A 25,108-nucleotide genomic window follows, 5' to 3' on the forward strand; every position below is an offset into this window, starting at 1 on the left:
CACCCCCACTAAACACTTGTCACCAACACTGTAGGTTGTTGGATAACCTTGTTAGTTGGAACAGATGAACGGTTGGATTTGTACTATAGATTAATGAACAAAGATTGAGAGGACAAGGGAGATGATGTAGTAGAAATAGGAACATGCTAGGTCAAATAATGTATGGTCTTGACAATGTTCATCCAGGCCTTGTGAATTGGTGGACCTAGGGACCGCTTGCAAAAGTACTGTACATTCTCAGTTGCTATGGTTTCACATGTGTGACGTGTCACACTCCCTGACCGTGACTATTTTGAACATGTTCTTGGTGCCCAGAGTTTGAAACCCAAGCAACAGCGAGCGAGGACATGTCTGGGACAAGCTGCCCTGATAACAGCCACATTGACGTAACAGACACATTGACATTAGCTGTGATCCTAATAACATACCAAATACTGTGATAGATAGTGAGGCCAAACTGATGTTTCACAACCTGGTAGAAGTGGAGGAGGATATGGAATCTGGGATCCATAGCCTGCTTGAGCAATAAGTCCCGAGGAGGTGTGGTATATGGTCAATGTACCACGGCTAAGGGATGTTCTTTGGCACGATGCAACGTGTAGTACCGGCACCTAAAATGAGTACCGGCACCTATTTCAGTCCAAGTCAAGCATTGGGTAGAGAGGTGTATGTATGGAGTGAGTCAGTCTGGTAGAATGCGTGTCTGGTAGTGAGTCAATGTAGAGTGCTGCATGTACACCGGTGAGTCATGAACTGAGCTGGTTGAACGATCTGGAGTTATGTCTCCTAGCTGTGGCTTTTCCACCAGAAATGTCTCGGCCTTCGAGTAGAGAGCCCTGCCCTCGTTGCTGCTTCCTATCAGGAGCAAACTACAATCAGACTGGGAAACCCATCTGTCTCAGGCGAACCTGGGTGGTGTTCATTTTAAGGCACACAGTAACAACTTTTCAAAATGATGTGGAACAGAAAATGAAAAATGGGCTTTTGTTATTAATACGGTTTCAGTTACTACCTTCCTGTTTCGGTCAGTTTTCTTCCGTTCCGTGCCTAGTGACCATGACTAGTTGAGGTAGGATGTCTCAGAATTCAAGACCTTCACAGTTGCCTGAAAAGTTAGCCTACTAGCCTACCTTGACATTGTCTATGTTATCAGACTACTGTCACTCGTTCGTTGTTTGCCTGTTTAAGCCCAGGCACAGTGCTGTCTGCATGTTTTAGATGTCAATCCCTGTTTTGCCTCACACACACACACTGTGACTCACACTGATTAACCTGATGGTGTGAGATATTTGGTTAATCCTCTGTCTCTCATTCCCCGTGGCCTTCGCCGTCAGGACAGACAGACAGGGGTAGAGTGAAGGGCTGTGGGAAAGGAAAGGGGGTGGGGCTTAGTGATCCTCTTTCCATCGCTAATCCTTCACTTTGTGGTTTTTCTGCTCCATTAAAGTGAACACAGGAATTGGTATCCATTGACTTAATAAGCCTATAGCATTCATGATGCCATGATTTTGAATTGTGGTATTATTGTGATATAGGTGTTTTATAAAGTCTTTATGAATGAACATTTTGTTCATGGGTAACTTTCGCCTCACTGACGGAAGTACAAAGTAAAAGCATTTTAGTGATGGTTTGTGCATGCGTACTTGTATCACGATAATCACCACGTCTTCTCTAACAAATTGGCAACACTTGGACGCGATGCCTTCTGTCCAGACTGGAGACTCCTGTAGTTTCAGTACTGCTCTCAGTAACACTTTACTTTAAAGCCTGCGCGTACAATGCTTTATGCCTTGCTATAAGCATGTATGAGACTTTATAACGACCTAGTCATTAACTTGTGGCTCGTTGTATTCCAGCCCTCCTGCTCCATTCCGATGAACGAGGTATGTGCTCACAAAAAAAATGGCCCCTTTCTGTGGTAGATAACCTGTAGCCTTATGGACCTATCTCTGTGGACCTGCACCTCCTTTTATAGGGCTGTGACGATACCAGATTCACTTTTGTTTGTTGTTGTCCGTGGCAAAAATGGAAACACGATGCAGGCAACTCTTTTTTTTCTTCTTACCACGATACTAACAAGTATCGCGGTACTGGTATCGTCCCGGCCATACCTCTTTACCCATTGAATGTGACTTTACCACACCCTGAGACTGTCTGTAAATGGCCCATTCGCTCGCTCTCTGCTGGCACACCCACCTGTTGTGACCCACTGTGTGTGTTGGTTCCCACACACTCTTTGTACCAGCTAGAGCCCTACTTGTTCACCTTCCTGTTGTGTGTATCGTGGTCCTCCCTGAGAAGTTAACCTGGCATGGATATAGCCTGGTTCCAGATTGTTTGTGTTGTCATGTCACGTTTGGCAGGACCGCACAGACGGATCTGGGACCAGGTTAGCATTAACATTTGGATACAGTGACTGTGTGTATATATAAACTTTGTTCCTTTCAGTGGTTGTCAGTGCTGGGACCTTGGTCAGCAGCACTGTGCAGCCCCCCCCCCCCCTCTTCCCGATTGGCCAACCTGCCAGCCCTGCACGTTAACCTTTACCCAGGTCTACGCCATGACTGCCTGGGCCATAAGCTGACAGCAATCCCAACCAGGTGTGTCCTTGTGTTGTCCCAACCCTGTACTGTCAATGACTCAACGTGGTAGAGGAAGGGTAGGAAGGGAGGAGGGAGAGTATGGGTCAAAGGGGAAAAAACTATTCGGGGCGGATGGATCGGAACAGGGCTGCGTTCAGCAGGACACAACGTTGTGGAATGTTGCAGATAACGGTCACAAATTAAGCTGTCCCGATTCTATCTGCTACATGTCAGAGAGGCATGGTTGCAGCCTGGCCGCGGCATCGAGCGATCCACCAGTGTAGCATGTTTGTTCTTAGTCATATATTTCAATCTGAACGCCAGCCACCCACCCACAGGTGGCGGTGTAGAGGGAGGTAGTAGTAAAAATAGTAGGAAGTGTCTCCTCTGTCAGTTAATTCGTTGCTGAATGTCAATGCAATTACAGTAGAGCCTCTGGATTGGCAAACCCATTAGCCAAACAATTCACAATGAGTTAACCACTGATCGGCTACATTTAAATGTAGCGCTCTGAATTAGACAAGGACATTGCGTAGGTCCTCTGTCAGCAACACAGACCTCCTCCTTTTTATCTCTTCTGAAACATGTCATTAGTCTTGCCGTATTGTCTGTTCAAACGAGACTTCCCAAAACCTCCATTCCAGTGTAATATCACATACTCTCAAGTAGTTTTTGCTTTTCATTCAGCTGCAACCGATGTGTGGGAGCAGTGCATGATAAGAGCTTGGCCCGTATGGGAGGAAAAGTCTGAGCGAGCGAAGGAATGCAAACACTGCCGAGGAGATGGGCTTGATAAGAGGTGGAACAAAATGGAGTTGACACCTGGCGTCATTGAGAAGAATCCCTCACCCCAATGGCCTATGCGTCTGTCTCTGTCCACACGGAACTCCCATGCAAACACACGAGTCTCAGCTCACTCTATGGGACACGTAGAGGTACGTTCCTACCACACCCAAGTCTATGTCCTAATGACCTGCCACAGAGACTGGTGTGTGTGGAGAAATATCTGTGTGTGTCATTGCCTCAGCTGTTGTCTGTGTGTTTTCCATCTAAGCAGCCCTAACCCCTGTCCAACTATGTGCTTGGATGGATAGCCTGCTTAGTGCACGGAGCTGTTCCTTTTAGTGTGATCCACCCGCACGCTGCTGCCTATAGGCCTGCATCTCTCAATAAGCTCCTGTCAGCAGTCATCTGATCCTCTAATAACGCTGTCCCGACTGGTCCCTTGGGAGAGCTGTGAGCTAAGCCCTGTGTGTTCAGGTCCTCTGTGGGGGAGGGTGTGTGTGTGTGTGTGTGTGTGTGTGTGTGTGTGTGTTGGCATCCAGTAATTAGGGGGATGTGATGCGTAGAATGAGAGGGTGGGGAGGGCGCTCGTCTGTGTGCCATTGTGTTTTAATGATTACAGTGCTGTCTGGTCATTCGTGGGTAGTAATAATACCTAATGACCTGCCACAGAGACTGGTGTGTGTGGAGAAATAACTGTGTGTGTCATTGCCTCAGCTGTTGTCTGTGTGTTTTCCATCTAAGCAGCCCTAACCCTTGACTCTGCCCTGGGGGTGGTTAGGAACAAGATTCCTGAGATGTTGCAACGTGAAGTGTGTTTGTCCCCAGACTGTTGAGATCTTCCGTTGGGAAAGAGGTCTGTGCTTGCTTATGCTTACACTGTGCTCTGTGGGGCTCTGTTAGGCCCAGTTCCAAACCTCAAGTTTCATCATTCCTAGACTGCTGAATTTATTGTAACGTCAAACCCCGCACAAACTCACATCGTATGGTGGGTTTAATTATAATTCTCACTCCTGCACAGTCTTTCTTTATCTAGTGTCGGCCAATGGGTGAACGTGTGTGTGTGGTGTCTGTCGTTGCTTTGAACAATATGGACTAGAGGTCGACCGATTATGATTTTTCAGCGCCGATACCGATTATTGGAGGACCAAAAAAAGCCGATACCGATTAATCGGCCGATTTTAATAAATAAATATATATAATAATTATTATTATTAAAAAAAATATTTATTTTATTTGTAATAATGACAATTACAACAATACTGAATGAACACTTATTTTAACTTAATATAATACATCAATAAAATCTATTTAGCCTCAAATAAATAATGAAACATCTTTAATTTGGTTTAAATAATGCAAAAACAAAGTGTTGGAGAATAAAGTAAAAGTGCAATATGTGCCATGTAAAAAAGCTAACGTTTAAGTTCCTTGCTCAGAACATGAGAACATATGAAAGCTGGTGGTTCCTTTTAACATGAGTCTTCAATATTCCCAGGTAAGAAGTTTTAGGTTGTAGTTATTATAGGAATTATAGGACTATTTCTCTCTATACGATTTGTATTTCATATACCTTCGACTATTGGATGTTCTTATAGGCACTTTAGTATTGCCAGTGTAACAGTATAGCTTCCATCCCTCTCCTCGCCGCTACCTGGGCTTGAACCAGGAACACATCGACAACAGCCACCCTCGAAGCAGCGTTACCCATGCAGAGCAAGGGGAACAACTACTCCAAGTCTCAGAGCGAGTGACGTTTGAAACGCTATTAGCGCGCACCCCGCTAACTAGCTAGCCATTTCACTTCGGTTACACCAGCCTAATCTCTGGAGTTGATAGGCTTGAAGTCATAAACAGCGCGATGCTTGAAGCATTGCGAAGAGCTGCTGGCAAAACGCACGAAAGTGCTGTTTGAATGACTGCTTACAAGCCTGCTGGTGCCTACCATCTCTGTCAGACTGCTCTGTCAAATCATAGACTTAATAATAACATAAAAACACACGGAAATACGAGCCTTAGATCATTAATATGGTCGAATTCGGAAACTATCATCTCGAAAACAAAACGTTTATTCTTTCAGTGATATACGGAACCGTTCCGTATTTTATCTAACGGGTGGCATCCATAAGTCTAAATGTCCGTTACATTGCACAACCTTCAATGTTATGTCATAATTTTGTAAAATTCTGGCAAATTAGTTCGCAATGAGCAAGGCGGCCCAAACTGTTGCATATACCCTGACTCTGCGTGCAATGAACGCAAGAGAAGTGACACAATTTCACCTGGTTAATATTGCCTGCTAACCTGGATTTCTTTTAGCTAAATATGCAGGTTTAAAAATATATACTTCTGTGTATTGATTTTAAGAAAGGCATTGATGTTTATGGTTAGGTACACGTTGGAGCAACGACAGTCCTTTTCCGCGAATGCGCACCGCATCGATTTATATGCAACGCAGGACACGCTGGATAAACTAGTAATATCATCAACCATGTGTAGTTATAACTAGTGATTATGATTGATTGATTGTTTTTTATAAGATAAGTTTAATGCTAGCTAGCAACTTACCTTGGCTTCTTACTGCATTTGTGTAGCAGGCGTTGGACTAGTTAACCGTAAGGTTGCAAGATTGAATCTCTGAGCTGACAAGGTAAAAATCTGTCATTCTGCCCCTGAACAAGGCAGTTAACCCACCGTTCCTAGGCCGTCATTGAAAATAAGAATGTGTTCGTAACTGACTTGCCTAGTTAAATAAAGGTGTTAAAAATGACCGATTTCCGTTATGAAAACTTGAAATCGGCCCTAATTAATCGGCCATTCCAATTAATCGGTCGACCTCTAATATGGACGCTCTAGTATCGAACCATATTCACAAAGCAGCTCTGAGTAGGAGGGTTGCTCTACGATCAGTTTTTCCTTTCAAATCATAATGAATGAGAGGGGACCTGATCCTAGGTCAACACTCTTACTCTGAGACACTGGATGAGTACGGGCCCTGCTCTGTTAGGCTCCTGTCCCCTTGTCCATAAACTGCTGTCCTATATGTTCCTATGAGCAGCTGAGCACCCCAAACGATCATCGGAGCCTGGGTGTGGCCGGGTGAGCTGCATGTCTGGCACTCTGTCTGCTGTTGGGAGTCAATGCGGTATGTTGTAACAATGTTTCGGTCAGAGCAGTGAGGAGAAATGGCAGCTATATGGGATGGGAGAACTGTTTACATCATTTGATATGCTGTCGGATAGATGGAGAGGACTAGAGGGAGTTGGATAGAGGATTTTTGGCAGCAGTATGCGAAATCCATTATTTAGTCCTTTGTGTCGGGCAGCAGTGCAGTTGTTATTGATGTCGAATCGGCACTCCAGAAACCATACTGAGAACAGGAAAGGCCGCGTTCGACATTTTGGCAACTCATGCAAGTGCTTCTGATTCAATCCATTTACACTGGGTCTGTGATGGTAAGCAAAGGATTAACGTCAACAAAACGAAGTGACTCCGCACGCAGACCGACAGCACACTACCTTTCACCAGAGTTGCCGGAGGAAGGGAGGAAAGTTTGTGTGGCCAGTATTGGTCTTCTATCTCTGTAGAGGACAGGGAGCTGAGAGGATAAGAGCTGGAGAGTATATGACTTCAGTGGGAAGCCTCTGTAGACTGTACTCTATACCCCTCAGCCTGCTGCCTGCAGCGGGAGATGCCCATATAAGGCTGGTTGGGTATAAATAAGCCTGAGAGGGCCCCTCTAGCCTGGGGGAGGAGACCAGAGAGGGAGGAGGGAGGACAGGCCCAGCTGCCCTATTTGTACTGTACAAGTAGGAGTTCCAGCTGGATGGAGCCAGCCAGTGGTGTGCACGGCAGTCTCCCAGATATTGAGACGGGGATGAAAGAGAGGGAGAAGGGGTGAAGGGGTGTTGGGGGTGGGAATGAGAGAAATGTTTGGAGTTCCTCCTACTGCAAGTCTCCACTCGCCCCTGTTGACTCCAAAGGCTTGTGTTCTCTATCTCTGTGTGTGTGAGAGAGTGTGTATTCCCTTTGTTGGGGGAATTGCCATTGCCCTACAGCCCTGTCCCTCGCACGTCTTCACACTGGACCAGTTGCCCTGAGGGCAGGGCTGGGTCAGGCTCATCTCAACTGAGATGATGGGGGATTGGTGTGGGAAAGGTGGTGAATAATCACTTGTCCCTAAAGATCAGTTTAGCAGTTGAGCCTCTAATGATGAATAGTAAGACAAATCTGATCCCAGACCAGGGTGTAGCCTTATTGTGAGCTAGACGACTGTCTCGTTCACCTCGCCCACACAGAGGAATCTCCACTGATTGATTTAGACTCTGCTTGCATACATACGAACGTGTGTGTGTGTGTGTGTGTGTGCGTTCAAACCTCTTCCTCCTCCTCATTCCTGCTGGGGTAATGGGGGAAGAGAAAGAGGAGGGCTAGCCAGGGCTGGCTGGGATAACGTCTTTATGGAACACTGGAGACACTTTAGGAAATGCCTGCGCGGCCCAAAGTGCTGGCTCAGGCAGAAAAGAGGAGTGTGTGGCAGTGTGCGTCTCTGGGCGAGAAGGAGAGGCAACCAGATGTGTGTGTGTGTGTGTGAAAGGGAGAGAAAGCACTCTATTTTGGCCTGTTTGCTTCCATTACCCTTGCAAGCAAACAGCTGTAATATTGCTTTGTCTAACTCTCCTTGGTGACAAGATAAATGTTGACGCTGTTGGCGGCAGTAGAATCCTCTGTAGATAGACACCTGGGGGCTGTAAATGGCCCAGAGATTGTAAATGACCCAATGTGTACTGTGGTTATACTTGCTGATGCCACCCGGTCTGCAGTACATGATGCCAAAAGCAAATATGTACAAGGATGCTTTATTCTTTCCTGCAGATGAGCAGCATCACACCGCTGTACAAATAATCATGTTTGTGTCTGTTCTATTGCACAATGGGTCCTGCCTTGTGATCTCAGTGAATGATGTGTTTTGTTTCCATGTTTTTTCAGCTTTAACCAATACTTTCCGTGTGCATAATGAGCGCCCTCAGGAGGCTGGTGGGGGATCTATAGGAGGACAGGCTCATTGTAATGGGTGGAATGGACTCTATGGAATGGAGTCAATGCTGTTTCCATGTGTTGGATGTGATTGGGACCATTCCAATGATTCCATTCCAGCCATTGCAATGAGCCCGTCCTCCTATATCTCTCTCAGCCTCCTCTGGTCTCCTTGTTCTATTGTGTGTGTGTGTGCTTGACCTGCAGTAATGTATGTCTTTGTGAGTTGTTAATGTATATTATAACTTTTTTATTTTTTATTTTATTTTTTAAATCACAATTGTTTTTATTTCACTTGGTCCCCACACCCCCTCAATGGTCATTGTGCTTCCTCTGTGGCTTCCCCCCCCCCCCCCCCCCACCCTCTACAGTCTTTACTCTGCCTCCACCCCAATGGACATTTATTTATTCATCACTGCCACAGTTATGTATATAGTGCTATTTCATTTTTTTATTTTTTTATTACCATTTTCATTATTTTATTTCACTTAGTCTTGTTGGATTTTCACTTCACCCTGCAATCACACCTGCAACCCTGTACGTGTGACTATTAAACCCTCTGAATCCTAGAAGTTCTATATTCTGGAGGAATGTAATGGAGTTCACTCACTCGCATGTATTATGGGAACAGATGCTCTGTAATATAGTCCCTCAGCCCTGTGTCAGGCCTCCTAGCCTGTTCACTGTGGAAACAGCTGTGTATGGAAAAGTAGACGGCGACTCACAACCCGGTGCTGCCACAATGATTCACAAAACCCAGATATAAAGAGGGGCACAGCAATGGCGTCAGATGAGAGAGAGAGAGAACAGGTCAGTTTGAGTGTGTTCATCGATCGCTCGGGAAGCCCCCTGTGTCAATATAACACTGTCACCAAAGAGACAGCGTTATGTTACAGCAGAGTATAAGCTCATTAGCATCCTCTTTGACCACACTCTGAGGCTGTGTGACTGAGGCTACAGCTCTCTCTCTCTCTCTCGTCTTTTGCCATCTTCTTTTCTTTACCTCTTTATGTTGCGCTCTCCTGTCTGTCTTTCTCTCCTCCTCGCTCCTTTTTTCTGTCTTCTTCCCTCTTATTTTTCTCTCTCTCTCTTTTTGACTGGCTCTTTCCCGCTCACATGGCTTACATTCTTCTGACCTAACATCATAGTGGTCTTTCATCTTCTCCTCCTTCGTCCCCCTTTCCCTCCCAGTCAAGCCTCCTCACATTGGCTTCTTTAGCAAACTGACGGTTACCCTCCCTCTATAGATATATTATCATATAGATTATAATATAGACCTCCCTGCACCTTTCCCTGTTCTTTCAACTGATAGACAGACAAGCAAAAGTTATCACACACAAGCATACCACACTCGCACAGCTATGAGACGAGACAGAGACAGAGTGTAAGAGAGAGGGTAAGGTTAGTGAATAGGAGGCTGACAGTCGGACGGTCTGGTTACTGTCATCGTGGGGGAAGATGGCTGCAGTACAGGTTTTCTGCATCTAATGGATCCCATTATAGCATTGCAGAGGGCTGTGTTTGCAATTGCATGCCGTTTTAGATGTGTATCTAGTTAAATAGAAACTACAGTGGCAATGTCATTTATTGTAGCTAGGGATTTTAACAAAGCAAATTTGGGGGGGAAAGCTACTGAAGTTCTATCAACATAAAACTCTCAACCATTGTTACTCTCTCTTCTGGGATGCCTACAAGGCCCTCCCCCGCCCAGGAAGTACCTGTGCTTATGACTATTCAACGCTGGTCTGACCAATCAGAATCGATGCTGCAAGATTGTTCGGATCACGCGGACTGGGATATGTTCCGGGTAGCCTCTGAGAATAACTTTGATGTATACATAAACACGGTGACTGAGTTCATCAGGAAGTGTATAGGGGATGTCGTTCCCACCGTGACTATTAAAACCTACCTAAACCAGAAACCGTGGACAGATGGCAACATTCGCGCAAAACTGAAAGCGCGAACCACCGCATTTAACTACGACAAGGTGACTGGGAATATGGTTGAATACAAACAGTGTAGTTATTCACTCCGTAAGGTAATCAAACTGGCAAAACATCAGTACAGAGACAAAGTGGAGTTGCAACTCAACGGTTCAGACACGAGAAGTATGTGTCAGGGTCTACAGACAATCGCGGATTAGAAAGGGAAAACGTCGCGGACTCCGACGTGTTGATCCCAAACAAGCTAAACACCTTCTTCGCTCGCTTTGAGGATAACACAGTGCCACCGACGCGGCCCGCTCCCAAGGACTGGGGTCTTGTTCTCCAGTGGCCAACGTGAGTAAGACATTTTAAGAATGTTAACCCTCGAAAGGCTGCCGGCCCAGACTGCATTCCTAACCGCTTCCTCAAAACATGCGTAGACCAGCTCACTGGAGTGTTTATGGACATATTCAATCTCTCCCTACCCCAGTCTGCTGTCCCCACATGCTTCAAGATGGCCACCATTGTTCCTGTACCCAAGAAAGCAAAGGTAACTGAACTAAATGACTATCGCACCGTAGCACTCACTTCTGTCATCATGAAGTGCTTTGAGAGGCTAGTTAAGGATCATATCACCTCTACCTTACCTGACACCCTAGACCCACTTCAATTTGCTTACTGCCCCAATCGATCCGCAGACGATGCCATCACACTGCCATGTCCCATCTGGACAAGAAGAATAGCTATGTCAGATTGCTGTTCATTGACTATAGCTCAGCCTTCAACACCATAGTACCCTCCAAGCTCATCATTAAGCTTGGGGCGCAGCTATCTCAAGGCCATCAGACTGTTAAATAGCCATCACTAACCGGCCTCCACCCAGTACCCTGCCCTGAACTTAGTCACTGTCACTAGCCGGCTACCACCCGATGACGATATACATTGACATGGAATCACTGGTCACTTTAATGTTTACATACTGCTTTACTAATTTAATATCTATATACTGTATTTTAGTGAATGCCATTCCGACATTGCTCATTCTAATATTAGTTTCCTAATTCCATATTTTAACTTTTAGATTGTGTGAATTGTGAGATACTACTGCACTGTTGGAGGTAGGACCACAAGCATTTCGCTACACCAGCAATAACATCTGCTAAATATGTGTATGTGACCAATCACATTTGATTTGAATAGTGGCGATCACTAGAAAGATGGCAGAGAGAGGCTGCGATGTGTTTCTGGCCAGGATGGTTCCGGGTCTATTTGTTTCTCCTCAGTGTAGCAGAGCTGTATAACAACACAACGGCCACTACTATTCTGATCACACAGCCAGAGACTCTAAAGAACCCCGGTGACCAGCAAGATGGACAGGAGGAGAGAGGGAAGAAGCGACTGAGAGAAGAGAGATATAATAAAAATGGGATAGATGGGGAGATGAAACTACTTAAGAGCGTAAATGTTTGTTTAGTGTTACAATTCTTCATATGTGACTAATTAGAATGTTTCATTTAAGAGGCCTGTCTTCCTGTTTTTCATTCCGAGGCTACAGAAGACACTGGTCGCGTTCCAGGCAGCCTGAACAATGCAGTCGCCTGCCAGATGTCATATCTGAGCTTCATTTGTGGCTGCATGCAGCTCGTCTGCCGTTAGTCGGTCTGGAACGTGGCCACTGTCTGCAGCTACTCGGGCCGGTCTCCTGGGCTATAAAATGTTGGAAATTAGTGTGGGTTGAAATGGTCGTGTGCTGCTCTGTGAATGTGAAGGTAATGGATGGTGGACAGTAGCAGTGCGTTGGCACCGGGCCCAGCTGAAAAGAACATGGTGGGTGGATGAAGCAAGCAAGGACGTGTGCCTGTGTGTTTCTCACAGAGCTGCAATTTCTCTCCCTCTGACTCACTCTGTAAACTAAGCTGCTCTAGCTCAGCGGAGGGGCGGGGTCATGTTTACTGTATATACAGTACCAGACAACACCATATTGTCCTTCAACAATATGTTGATTAAGCTGATGAGTCACCGGCAATAGTTAAGGGTTGTCATAGATTTGTGTCGCGCAATGAGCTATCTCCCGTACTAGCGATATGGGTTTGCCCCGACAACGAGGAGAGGGGATGAACTGTGGGTTTATGTGTGTCCCTGTTGTAGCAGCAAAGAGTACTACAGAGAGAGGGAGGAAGTAATAGTGGGTCTAGATGAGGGGAGAGAGAGAGAGGAAGTGATAAAGAAATAGGGGAGGGGAAGAAAATCTGTGTTTTCTGTTTTTTCCCCTCAGCATTCTGTTTGGTGTGCTATCAGTGTTTTTTCCCCCTCAGGACACCAAACAGAATGCTGAGGGGAAAAACACTGATAGGACACCAAACAGAATGCTATCAGTGTTTTCCCCCTCAGCATTCTGTTTGGTGTGTTTTCCTTAAAGGGGTGTGACCAGTGGTTAGGGACAAGAAGTGTTTCCACTCTGGGAACCAATAAAGGAGGAGTTGAATCCTAGTCACCATGTGCGTCTTCTGTCGTCCTCTCTCCCATATGTGTGTCTGTACAGTATGTCCTGCAGTGTGTGTGTGTCGGCTCTGCTGCATTAACTCCAGCCCTGGTTCTGACAACACTGTTGAACTGAACCAGTGCTTGGCTGCCGTTTTAAACTTCATAATGTCCCAAGTTGTCATCACTTCAGACACACTTGGTGCACGTAGTCGATCTTTGAAAATGAATCTCTTTAATTCATCAACTCTTTTTAATTTCAGACTTGATCCAGTAGGAGTGTGAGGGAGGAATATTGAATGACAGAATAAAAGGTGTAGTGTAATGAAAGGAAGGTAAGAGGATACTACATAAGCCTTAATATCAGACAGATGTGAAGAAATAGTCTCCTGACTCTTGATAACGTTGTTTATGTTTGTTGCGTTGCCAAGGTTATAATCCCCTTTACAGTGCCTTGACAACGGTGCAATTTACAGCCAGGCCATAAAGGCTGAATTTGAATTAGTCCTAGACAGCAGACCTGGGTTCAAATACTATTTGAAATCTTTCAATTAGTTTTGAGTGTTTGCTTTAACCTGCCTGGGGTGCCAGATGGTTGGGGTTTGGACTTCTATTGGTGCCAGACAAGCTCAATCAAGCACAGCTAAAGTATTTGAAATAATTTCAAATAGTAATTCATGAGGTCCTGACTGAGAGATGTGGGAGAGGAAAGAGTTAACAACCAGGACCGATGCATACTGGTGGTCAGAGATCCCCCCCCTCTGTTCAGCACAAATATACTACATCAGCATGATTGTGCACAATGTACAGCCCCAATGTATGCCAATAAAGCGTTGAGCATTCTGTCAACATACACTTGACATGGATTTAACCAACGCTAAAGTCACTGCAAGTCTGTCTGATTTTCTTTTTTTGGTTTTGTTCTCTGTCCATTTCTCTTTGTTTCTTTTTCCTTCATTCTCTGTTTGTTCTCATGCCCAGCGGTGCCCATGTGAGAGAGGGAGAGAGTGAAAGAGAGCGAGAGAATGAGTGTGTGTGTGTGAGAGCGACCGAGAGAGAGCGTGACAGACAGAGAGAGAAACTCACACCGTCTGGAAAACATTACTCAGATTCCTGCAGGCGGGGGGTTCTGATTATGTTGGCAGTGGTGAGAGGTATAGAAACGGGTATGAACTACAATCCCTGAGCGTAGTTCTGCAGCGTTTATTGGAGATTACAGACAACTATAGAGTATGTTTTGAAAAGTGAAGGTGAGATGAAGTTTCTGTCTCGTTCCTCTGTCACATGCTACTACTGCCAGCTGAGCAGTAGGCTTGTCCAATAGAGGGGGCTGTAGAGCGCTGTCAGCAGGAGCAGCAAGCAGGGGGACGGCTGCAAGGCTGCAGACGACAAGGGTAAACATGGCCAGGATTTTTTACCTGAGCTGTGTTAGGGGCTGGCCTGGGGCAGGGTGGGGCAGGAAAGAGAGCCACCAACCCCCAACATCCTCACCTGGGTGCATGAAACGGAGGAAAACGGACTGAAACAAATGGAATATCTGGCTTTCACACTACTGAGCCGAACTGAACAGAGCTAAACCAAGCTGTACTGAGCTGGCCTGGTTACGCATCACCTAGAACTGTGCTGAAAAGGACAATGTGAAAAGAAAACATATCTGAGCCAGATATTCCATTTGGTTCGGGTCAGAGCGATAGTGTGAAAAGGGTACATGTGGCTTGGCTGTCTGCTGCAGCCACCAGGCACCACCACCTCCACAGACAGGAAACACTGACTCCTGCTAATGATTCTCATAAAGTTGGGATTTCCTGGGCCTTTGTGGTACACAGCCATCATACCCCTTAACTCTGGAGCTCGCCACCACGGTCATGATCTAGGTATTTCTGAAGTTTTCAGTTTATTTGCCCTCATTTTCACTATTTGGGCCAGACTTCTGGACACATATTAAGTCTACTACTGGACTAAACTCTTTCAATGGAGATTCTCTATTGAGCATAATTTTTAGTCCATGACTAGGCTTAATTTATGTCAACTGGCCCTTTTTGTGTTTAATCAGAGCTTGTTAAAGGTTTACTATAAATCTAGATGGTTTCCTTAAAAGCAGTATATGGACAAGAAGAGACTGCAATCCACACTGATCTTGTTGTTCAACATTGATAACCTTTTTTTCTAGGTAAGGAAACCTATGTACTGTTGCTGAACTATCCCTTTTTAAAGCTGCAATGTGTCCTTTTTCTGGGGACCTGACCAAATTCACATAGAAATGTGTTTATAGGTCATTTTCATTGAAAGCAAGTCTAAGAAGCGGTAGATCTGTTCTACGTTCGCTATTTCTATGCGTCCCGTTCTTAAGTTTCGTTTTTTGCGTATTTTACTTAACATTTTATTTCACAGCGGTTTAGATGATACAATGATTCTCTACACCAGGGCTTCCCAAACTCGGTCCTGCCCCTCCAACCAGGAAATGGCGGTGCGAATTCCCCATAGTGCATCTTTAAATGTGTTCAAGCTAAAATGATTGTGTGCTTATTTCTTTGATTCACAGCGAAGTGGCTGGTGTTGTGTTCAGGCTGACTGCCAGACTGCTTTGGACTAATTATTGACGGTGTCCCAAATGGCACCCTTTTTTCCCTACATAGTGCACTACTTTTGACCAGAGACCTATGGAATAGGATGGCGTTTGGTTCGCAACCATGGTCATAATAACAGTCCCACTTAGTGACTTCTCAGGTGAGGGAGGAAAAGAAACAGGGAGCTTCTCGGCTCCAACATTAATCATGGCAGTAGTGGACTGTTGCACTCCCTGCCTGCCTTGGTTTCTGTTAAATCCCCATCTCCTGAAAGAAGGGAGGGAGAGGAAGGAAGAAGCCAAACTATATGATTCATCTATAGCTCATAAAACATTTTAGTAAACTACCGTTTTGTCTTTCTGTGTAAGTCGTCCTGTATTCTCCCATAGCCCCTCACAAGTCCCCCTCTCCTTGTACAGAGGGACACATTTTCCATTTCTCCTTTTCTCTCTCTCTCTCCAGGGGTGGTTGAGTCCAGATGTGAGCTTGGAGATGTTTTTGTGGGATTTTTTTTCATGCCCCATCTGCCTTGTTTTAAGAGCAGAGGAGGCAGAGAGAAACGAGAACTAGTTCAAAGCTAGTGTTTCACCTTCCACTGTAAATCCCTTGTTGGGCCCTGTGCTGGAGGAGAGAGGGAATGAGAGAGGGAATGAAAGGGGGCGAGAGAGAGAGCAGGAGCGTGGAGTGTCGCTACACAGGGACTGCTTACTCTGTAGAAAGAGGGAGGGAGAAAGAGAGAGGAGGAGGTAGAGTGAGAGAGTGACTAACTGAGAGGGAGAAGATAAGTAAGAGGAGAGGTGACGACAGCTGGGTCGCTCCTACACATGGCTCCGGAGAAGTTATAAAAACAAACGTTGCACGATCACTCTGACGCGGACGACTCACATTCTGGTAGTATAAACAACTGTTAAAGCCGACCAATAAACAGGAAGGAGAGAGATGAAGTACAGAGCCACGGTAAGAAAATAACTGCACGCTCACACACTCATTCTGCTCAAAGGCAGCACTCAGCAACACAACAGTACAAGTTTCATGTTGAGTCGTGTGTGTGTGTGTACTTCAGTTTAAATTGTGTACTTGTGTCGGTGCTTAAGGACATACGTCTAAGGTCTAAGGGCAGAAAATCTGTTCCTGTCAAGCGGAGAGGGAGCTGAACGGTGGAGGTTTCGCTAGGAGAAACTTTATTAAGAAAATGTACGTAGTGTGAATTAATTGCGTCACAGCTTTGAAAGTCAGTGCTCTTGAACTGCAAGGACACAGGAGAGAGGGGAATGTAGCTGGGTTTTGACCACGATGCACCAATTTCACCTGACACCAACCTATGAAATGATCTAATCTTCATATCTAGCTCTCTATCCATCACTTGTAACTGGGGGTTGACCACAAAGCTGAAACTGACCCACCTATAATCCATCTCTGAGTTCATCTCCCAAGTTCCCTTCCTATCCAGGGTCGTATTCATTAGGCACCAAAACAGAAGAAAACGGACTAAAAACAGAGGGACCACCCAAACTTGTCCAATAAGAAATTCTCGTTCTCCTTTTCCGTGTCAAGTGTTCCATGATGAATACCACCCTTCTATCACTTCTATGCGGTATCTATGTGGAGGTATCTGTTTGTGTTGGTGTGTTTGCGCCACCACAGTGTTGTAATGGCAGGCCTGTGTTGTGAGGCTGGGCCTGGATTCTTTGGCGCTGACTGGGAGTGAGAGGGATGATGTTAATGAAGCTACTGTCAGTCTGTCACAGCACCGAGGCAGCGCACCAAGTCTTCCCCAACCCTACTGCATGTCTTCCTGTCACTGTCACCTCCGCAGCCTGGGGACACGGATGTGACTCTGACTCTCTGGGGGAAGGGGTCTGGGAGGGTACGACTGTGGGTGCGTCCCAATCTCTGTTTCTTCCTGAAGTGTGCACTTGTTCACTACAACCCACAAATTTAAAACCATTGGATTGGTGAAGGCATAGGCTAGGAAGTTTCCAGTTTTCCAGTACGTATGTATACCAGTCATTTAATTTCAAATATGTATATTTTTTTGGAACTGCATGGCCCAATGCGTTTGGCTCCTACCAGCATGTTGTCCTCAGCCTACTTTAAAACCCTTCTGAGGGGTGTGGTCACTTGAAAGAATTCCCATGGAAAACCATTGATTTGAGTGGTATTTCCACCACCTAATTCAAAATCCCAATTCAACCCCTGGTTGTATGTCAGTGTTTTGATAGGCCAACTATGATGATTTGCACAGTTTCCTGTGTGTTTTGTTGACTTCAAGGACACGGTACGTAGTAAAAGGAGTGCTAGTGTGTATGAACCAAGGCTGCTGTGGACCTCCAGCTAACTGCACTAATGAGGAAGACGTGGACTAGCCCTTTTTCAACAGGGTCGTATTCACTAGACGCCAAATGGGAGAAAACTGACCGAAAACTGGGAGGGACTACCTAAACTTGTCCAATAAGAAAATATATTTTTTGTTGTTGTTGCAAAACCAGGTGCCCCATTCCCAGGGTCTCCCATCTTGTAAGGAGTGCATTAGAAGTTGTCCACAGTAGTTTAGGTGGAATGAATACAATGTTTTGACCAACAGCAATATGACCTGTCATTCCTGGGTCCTGCTAGTCTCTCAATGAAAGCAGCACTCTCTGAGACTGCAATCAAAGCTACTCATACTATATGAGTATACAATACTTGAGCCTGCAATAGATGACTCCACTATTTTCTCCCCATCAGTAGCTCCTGATTAGAATCTCATTGGGAGGAAATCCTGTTTATTTTAGTGGCACACTGCAGTGAGGGGCTGGTACACAGAGAGACACGCACTGATTGCAGAATACACTGAGTGTCCCCTGAGAGACTAAATGTGCAGTCGCCGCTGGCTCTTATTGGCCGTGCGGTTGCTTTTCTTCTCCTTAATTGGCTGATTTGCTGTAGTGAGGAAAGGACTAGTTTGCTTGAAGGTAAAGTTTGGCAGAAAGAAAGTAGAGAACCGAGCAATTGATTTTTAAACCTAGTTGACTGGTCTTCTTGAAATGCTCTAACCCTACGTTGGGTCTGTGTTTCGGGACGGACGTGAATCCTATACCTTGTCCTTTTGAAGGGGAATATTTTTTTTCTACCACAGCTGCCCGTATGAGTGGGAGATGGAGAATGTTTTGACCTGCTAATGTAGAGTTATTGTGGTCACACTAGTCTGTCCACTTTCCCCTATACACGTATGTGGGTCAAAGACGTATAATGATTTCAAAGTAGCAAAAAAATAAAACTGCAATTACAATTCCCTAAAAGGCTTTTTTATGTTCATTGGAGTGTCACGTATGTCCTTATATTAGTTATATGCAAGAATAAAGCCAATAATTCATTTTTATTGTGATTCATATGAATGTACCCTAGTAAAATGTCATTCAGTATAACACTCTGACCAGTGCCTGTGTTCTTTTGCACATCTTAAAATTTTATTTTTATTGGCCAGTCTGTGATATGGCTTTTTCTTTGCAACTCTGCCTAGAAGGCCATCATCCTGGCTGTTGACTCAAAGTCATCACTGTTGACTTTGAGATTGGTATTTTTTGCGGGTACTATTTAATGAAGCTGCCAGTTGAGGACTTGTGAGGCATCTGTTTCTCAAACTATGTACTTGTCTTCTTGCTCAGTTGTGCACTGGGGCCTCCCACTCCTCTTTCTATTCTGGTTAGAGCCAGTTAGCGCTGTTCTATGAAGGGAGTAGTGCACAGCGTTGTACGAGATCTTCAGTTTCTTGGCAATTTCTCGCATGGAATAGCCTTCATTTCTCAGAACAAGAATAGACTGGCGAGTTTCAGAAGAAAGGTCTTTGTTTCTGGCCATTTTGAGCCTGTAATCGAACCCACAAATGCTGATGCTCCAGATACTCAACTAGTCTAAAGAAGGTCTGTTTTATTGCTTCTTTAATCAGAACTACAGTTTTCAGCTGTGCTAACATAATTGCAAAAGGGTTTTCTAATGATCAGTTAGCCTTTTTTTTTTAAATTATAAATGTGGATTAGCTAACACAACGTGCCATTGGAACACAGGAGTGATGGTTGCTGCTAATGGGCCTCTGTACACCTATGTAGATATTCCATTAAAAAGTATTCCGTTTCCAGCTACAATAGTCATTTACAACATTAACAATGTATTCACTGAATTTCTAATCAATTTTATGTTATTTTAATGGACAAAAAAATGAGCTTTTCTTAAAAAAAAGAAGACATTTCTAACTGACCCTGAACTTTTGAACGGTTACAGACAGACAGACAGACAGACAGACAGACAGACAGACAGACAGCGCTTCACATGCGTCCCTCTTTTTCAAGCCTTGAGGGGGGACTCCATGGCAGGCAATCACCATCAAAACGTTACTATAAACTTGAAGTAGGCCACTGATTCATATCATGGAAAATAGTGGTATCATTAGACCTCTTTTGAAACAGCTATTCCAAAGTATGTCATCGTAAACCCTTATTGATTTCACCTTCAGTAGGTTCTCAGTGTGTTTCCATGTGAAATATTTCTACAGTAACACTTCCTATGAATACATTCTAACTCACCATAAACACACAAATAGCAGTTCAAAAATTCTATATACTCAAAGATGACTCTTTAAAAGTGAAAGTGCTCAGGATACCCTGTTGTGCTCTGATACATATCTTGACTGTTTTAATCCTTTTGCTTCCTTCCTAAATGGCCACGTGTGACCTCACTTGCGGCCATGGAAAACCCAGAAGCCTCAGTCAGCCTATAACCTTGAGAGAGACCCATGACCGCTATCCCCTGTCAGTGTCAGTGCTGTGGAGTCCCAGTATGTAGTCACGTGTATGGTCCCCTAATGTCTGTGAACCTGAAGTATTCATCTGTGCTCGCTCTCTTTCCTTCTGTGTTACTCCTTTTTTCATAACAAGATAGAGGAGAGCCAGATAACTGATTCATAGTGGAACATTTTTCAAAAGGGCAAAACTCTTGAGTGGCTAACCGTGCTCTCCGTAGAAGCAGATTAAACCCATATTTGTTTTTAGTTATGCTGGCTGAAACAGAAACTGACCCACCAAACAGACATAAATCCCTCCCTATTTTTACTCATGCTGCCTTTTTATCTGAGCCGAGGTAGACTGCAAACTGGATGTCATTGTTTTCAATGAGAGAACGATGCTAAATGCCGTTTAGGCTGCCGGCGAATGCAGTTTAGGCTGCCGGCGAATGCAGTTTAGGCTGCCGTCGAATGCAGTTTAGGCTGCCGGCGAATGCCGTTTAGGCTGCCGGCGAATGCCGTTTAGGCTGCCACTGTAGACGGGACCAGGGGCGGAGCCAGAGGGGTCTCCGGGGTGGCACTGGACACCCCTGATATCTGATGTGCCACACCAAAATGTAATTTGCTATTGGCAGTTTGATGCTGATTGACATCTCATTTCACCTCTTGTTGAAAGAAGCATTTACTTTGACGTTCGGCAGCGCAATTTTCAAATCGAGGACGAGGAAGAGAGAATATTAACGTTGGTTGAGAGATACAGAAGAACCTACAGAAGAAGAAGAGAGAATATTTCAACAGCTCCATGAGCTCTTTTCGCGATTGGCGAAAGCATCATATTTGATGTAAGTTTTAGCGTTGGGTTTATGTTTCCTGAACAACTTTGACAAACGTTGAGTCGCTGTGTAAGTTAACGTTAGACCTTTGGTTCCATTAACAGACAGTTATTCAGATAAGGGAGATCGGTTCCCAATTTAGCCTAACATTATGTTTACATCTGTGCTAGTAATGCACGCATATACAGTGCAGTGTCGTAAGTTAGAGTATACGAATGTTTAGCTAATGTGGGGTAACTAGTAGGCTACAGCTGTCAGTGTTCAGCAAGTTAACATTCAGCTATTTGGAATCCATTAACTCAGTTAACTGTTCGTTTTGAGTTCAAGTACGAAAATCTATCAATCTGATAATGGAGATTTGTAATTGAGATTGGACTAAAATGTGGGTAATCGGATGCTTAGATGTAACCATAGACTGTCTTAATTTTGCATAGGGTCAATTAACATGAAAAGAAAGGGAGAGATATCGGACTTCTGTTCCAAAAGGACACAATGGTAGGCCAGGCCTATACTTTAAACTACACATTTTAGTTAGCAGCTGTTAGTATCTAATCTTGTGGATCCCTTAATTAATTATACATTTCCATAGAGATATGACACATTATTTAACGTGTATTTCAAACGTTTCAAGATCCAGAGAAGAGGGTCTTGTACAGCCGTGTTTTCAAACATTTCCCAGAACTCTGCATGGTACTAGGAAAAGGGCTTTCAACATCTCCTGGTATAAGGACAATTCATGGCTTGAATATTCTCTAAGTCAAGATTCTACTTATTGTTTCGCCTGTAGGCATTTTTCTCTGCCCAGTACACCTGAATCTGCCTTCACATCAGTCAGGTTTTTGTAACTGGGAAAAGGTGCTGTTTAAAGGCAGAGCATCATATCAATGCCATGTATGCTTGGAATCAGCATAAAAGGGTTATTGACAGCAACTCGTCAATGTTAGATGTCATAAATGAGGACCGGGAAAAGAAAGTGGAGGAAAACTGTACTTAGATTAAAACAATTGCAGATGTGCTCCTATTAACTGCCTCTCAAAATACAGCGCAGAGAGTCTGACTCGCACAACAAGGGTCATTTCTTTTGACAATCTTAGAAGAAATAGCAAAGCATGACCCTCTCATAGAGAAAAGGATGAATGCATGTGGTAATGCTAAGTACACAAGCCACCAAATCCAGAACGAGGTTCTTGAGGGCTTAGCTGAGATGGTACAAAGTGAAATAATAAGAGAAGTAAAAGAAAGTGACGTTTTTAGTGTAATTGCAGATGAAACCAAAGATTTAAAGAAAAAAGAACAAATGTCTTTAGTTGTGAGGTTCTATTACAACGGGGCCATCCACGAAAGCTTTTTACACTTTCAGTCAGCTGAAAGCTTAGATGCATCAGGGCTCACAAAAATGATCATTGATTGCCTTGAAAAACATGGTCTGGACCACAGAAATAATCTTGTGGGGCATCCGTCATGAGCGGAAAGCATTCTGGTGTGTCTGCACAGATTAAAAACAGTGCAAGATTTGCATATTATGTGCACTGTTATGCACATGGTTTGAATTTGGTTCTTGTCGATGCTGTAAAATCAGTGCCTGAGGCAGTTCACTGTTTTGCTCTCCTGCAGAAGCTTTATAACTTTGTATCTGGCTCGTACGTTTGTCTCAAGTGGCTTGCAGTTCAGAAAGAGCTGTATCCACAGCAGCAGCCCAGGGAACTACAGAGACTTACGGATGTAAGGTGGGCATGCAGATACATGGCATGCCATAATCTGAGGGACAGGCTTCCAGCAGTTCTGATGTGCTACAGGATATCACACTTGAAAATAGTGGTGATGGTTCAGTGGAGGCAAGGGGCATTCTTTCTCAGAGAGATTTACATTTCAAAGGGCTTTTGGTTACCTTTTGTAAAGTGCTTGGTGACGCCAAATGTCTTCCTGACATGCTCCAATCAAGCTCTCTTGACCTAGCAAGGGCGGTGGGTCTAGTAGGTGCCCTTAGACACATTACAGGACTACAGAAGTGAGGGTTACTTTGGAGAACTATGGAAAGAGCTTGAAGAGATTGCAGAGCACTGCAAAATAAGTGTACAAACAGTGACTAGACTAAAAGACTTCAGATTAAAGCTTAAGATTTCACGACTCATTGATGAGCACTGTTGGACAGAAAAAAAATAGTAACCAAAGTGATGGTGTGAGCTTCCAATGAGCTATCTTTTATCAGGTGCTTGACAGTCTCACAGCTGAGCTGCAGAGGTGTTTTCAAAGAATTGTGAGACAATGCAAGGGGTCCAGTCTCTCAACCCAAAGAGTACAACATTCTTAAATGAGGAGCCTCTGTTTGTCTTTGCTCCGACCTTTGAGTCAGATTTAGAGGACCTCAAACATGAGGTTCATCAAACCAAGCGGCTTGTTGATAGGAGAGAGAAAAGTGCAAGGGACAGACCGTCTACTCTCCTTGACTTTGTGTTTCTAGAACGTTATAAAGAGGTCTTCCATGAGCTATTTTGACTTTGTAAGATTTCTATTGTTACACCAGTCAGCAGGGCTTCTTGCGAAAGAAGCTTCTCAGCTTTAAATCTGTTGTCCTAAGGTGGGTTTTAATCAGTGGTTGATGACAGGTTAAGTCACCTCGGAATTCTCAGGGTTGAGTCAAGGAGGGTTGTTGTTGAAAATAAACTATGCAATTTATCTCCTTGGTGCTTGAGCTTTATTTTCAACACGGATGAGTATGTGAAACATTTTGCCAGTTCTCACCAGAACCGCAGAATTATGCTGTTTTAAATCTACCTAGGATAATTTGGCATTTAGGCGGGCCCTCTGGTCATGATTAAAACCTGTACTGTGTACTAGCTAGTACACTGACATTCAAAAATGATAAATCCAAAGGGTATCTTGTCACACATATTTAATTTGGTCTTGATTAGGACAATTCCAAAACTTTTTTCTTTGCTATTAGTTAACATAATATATATGAGCATAAATATGAAACTGTAGTTTGTAATATTGATGGGCACCAAAATAATTTTTATTTTTCAAGTCCAATTCTGCTTGATACCTGGTATGTCAAATTGCAGTGTTTTTTTGTTGTTGTTGAAAATAAACTATGCAATTTATCTCCTTGGTGCTTGAGCTTTATTATCTGAAAATATTTAGGATATTCAACACTTATAGACCCAGATTATATATTCATGAAAACAGAGTGACCCATGTGTGTGTGTGTGTGTGAGAGAAATTGAGCTGCAGTTCCGAGGTAGAGACACTGACTAGTCATATAGTATGTTAAAGAATTCTAGTGAAGTAACCCTTTTGGACCACACTATCTGCCACATTGAAGAACTCCAGGTTAAGTGAATGATCACTTCTACCTCTAATCAGCAATCATAGGATTCATTCATGCTCCTTAGATGCCAGGTTCGGGTTACACACACATTTTCTGTCATGGTCTATGGACCGCCTGAAGTAGCCTTGGCCACCCCATGTACAAAACTCTAGTTCCGCTACTGGACACAACTTGCCACCAGAGTTTAAAAACATTTTTTTTGCCGTCTGCGGTAGCAGTTTGTTTACTGAAATCATGATAGCAACGCATACAGTCTTGATGGCTTGCTTTTACGGTTACCATCTTGCTTTCTTGTCCCGCTATGCCGCTTGTAATGACGGTTTTGGCGTCCTTCGTCTAATTGCAGCATTAGTCTTTCTCTTCTATTTAATCATTTACCCGAGAAAATAATATAAATTAGTGACCTTTTATAAAGAAGCCTTTATTCATGTATTAACTATTCAACCCCCTCCATTCTGAAAAGGATAACATGAAATTACATTTAAGTGATCATGCCTGAGAAGCCGGTGTTTGGAGGATATATTAGCACGGGTGTTGGCAAACCGTGCCAATATATCCTCCAAACATCGGCTTCGAGGGCATTATCACTTTTATACATTGGGTTACCAACATATTCAAATCATGATTTACATATTTTCATTACTTTATTTTTAAGAATTGAATGATACTACTTCATCCTTCCACAAGATATAACGTTAGTCCCAACAAATCTAGGGTTGCTACCCAAGCCGGCTGGTCGTCGTTCTATCGGTTCGGTTGCCAGAGACGTGACACAGAACAAAAATACTTAATGACGGGATCTATGGACGCGAC

General features: G+C 44.1%; 1 protein-coding gene across 4 annotated transcripts in view; it reads left to right on the forward strand.

The window, feature by feature from the left end:
• The window catches only part of LOC139547810 (unconventional myosin-Ic-like), a 64,493-nt gene that overhangs the window by 10,265 nt on the left and 29,120 nt on the right, over positions 1 to 25,108 (forward strand). The window contains exon 1 of one of the 4 annotated variants that reach the window (XM_071356905.1): positions 16,147 to 16,332. The exons of the other annotated variants lie outside the window; for them this stretch is intronic. Coding sequence (XP_071213006.1) covers positions 16,315 to 16,332 — 18 coding nt within the window. The 5' untranslated portion in view covers positions 16,147 to 16,314. Of the gene's footprint in view, positions 1 to 16,146; positions 16,333 to 25,108 lie in introns of those variants that run through there. 4 annotated transcript variants of the gene reach the window in all.

Source organism: Salvelinus alpinus, chromosome 21 (genome assembly GCF_045679555.1).
Source record: "Salvelinus alpinus chromosome 21, SLU_Salpinus.1, whole genome shotgun sequence".
Taxonomy (NCBI): domain Eukaryota; kingdom Metazoa; phylum Chordata; class Actinopteri; order Salmoniformes; family Salmonidae; genus Salvelinus; species Salvelinus alpinus.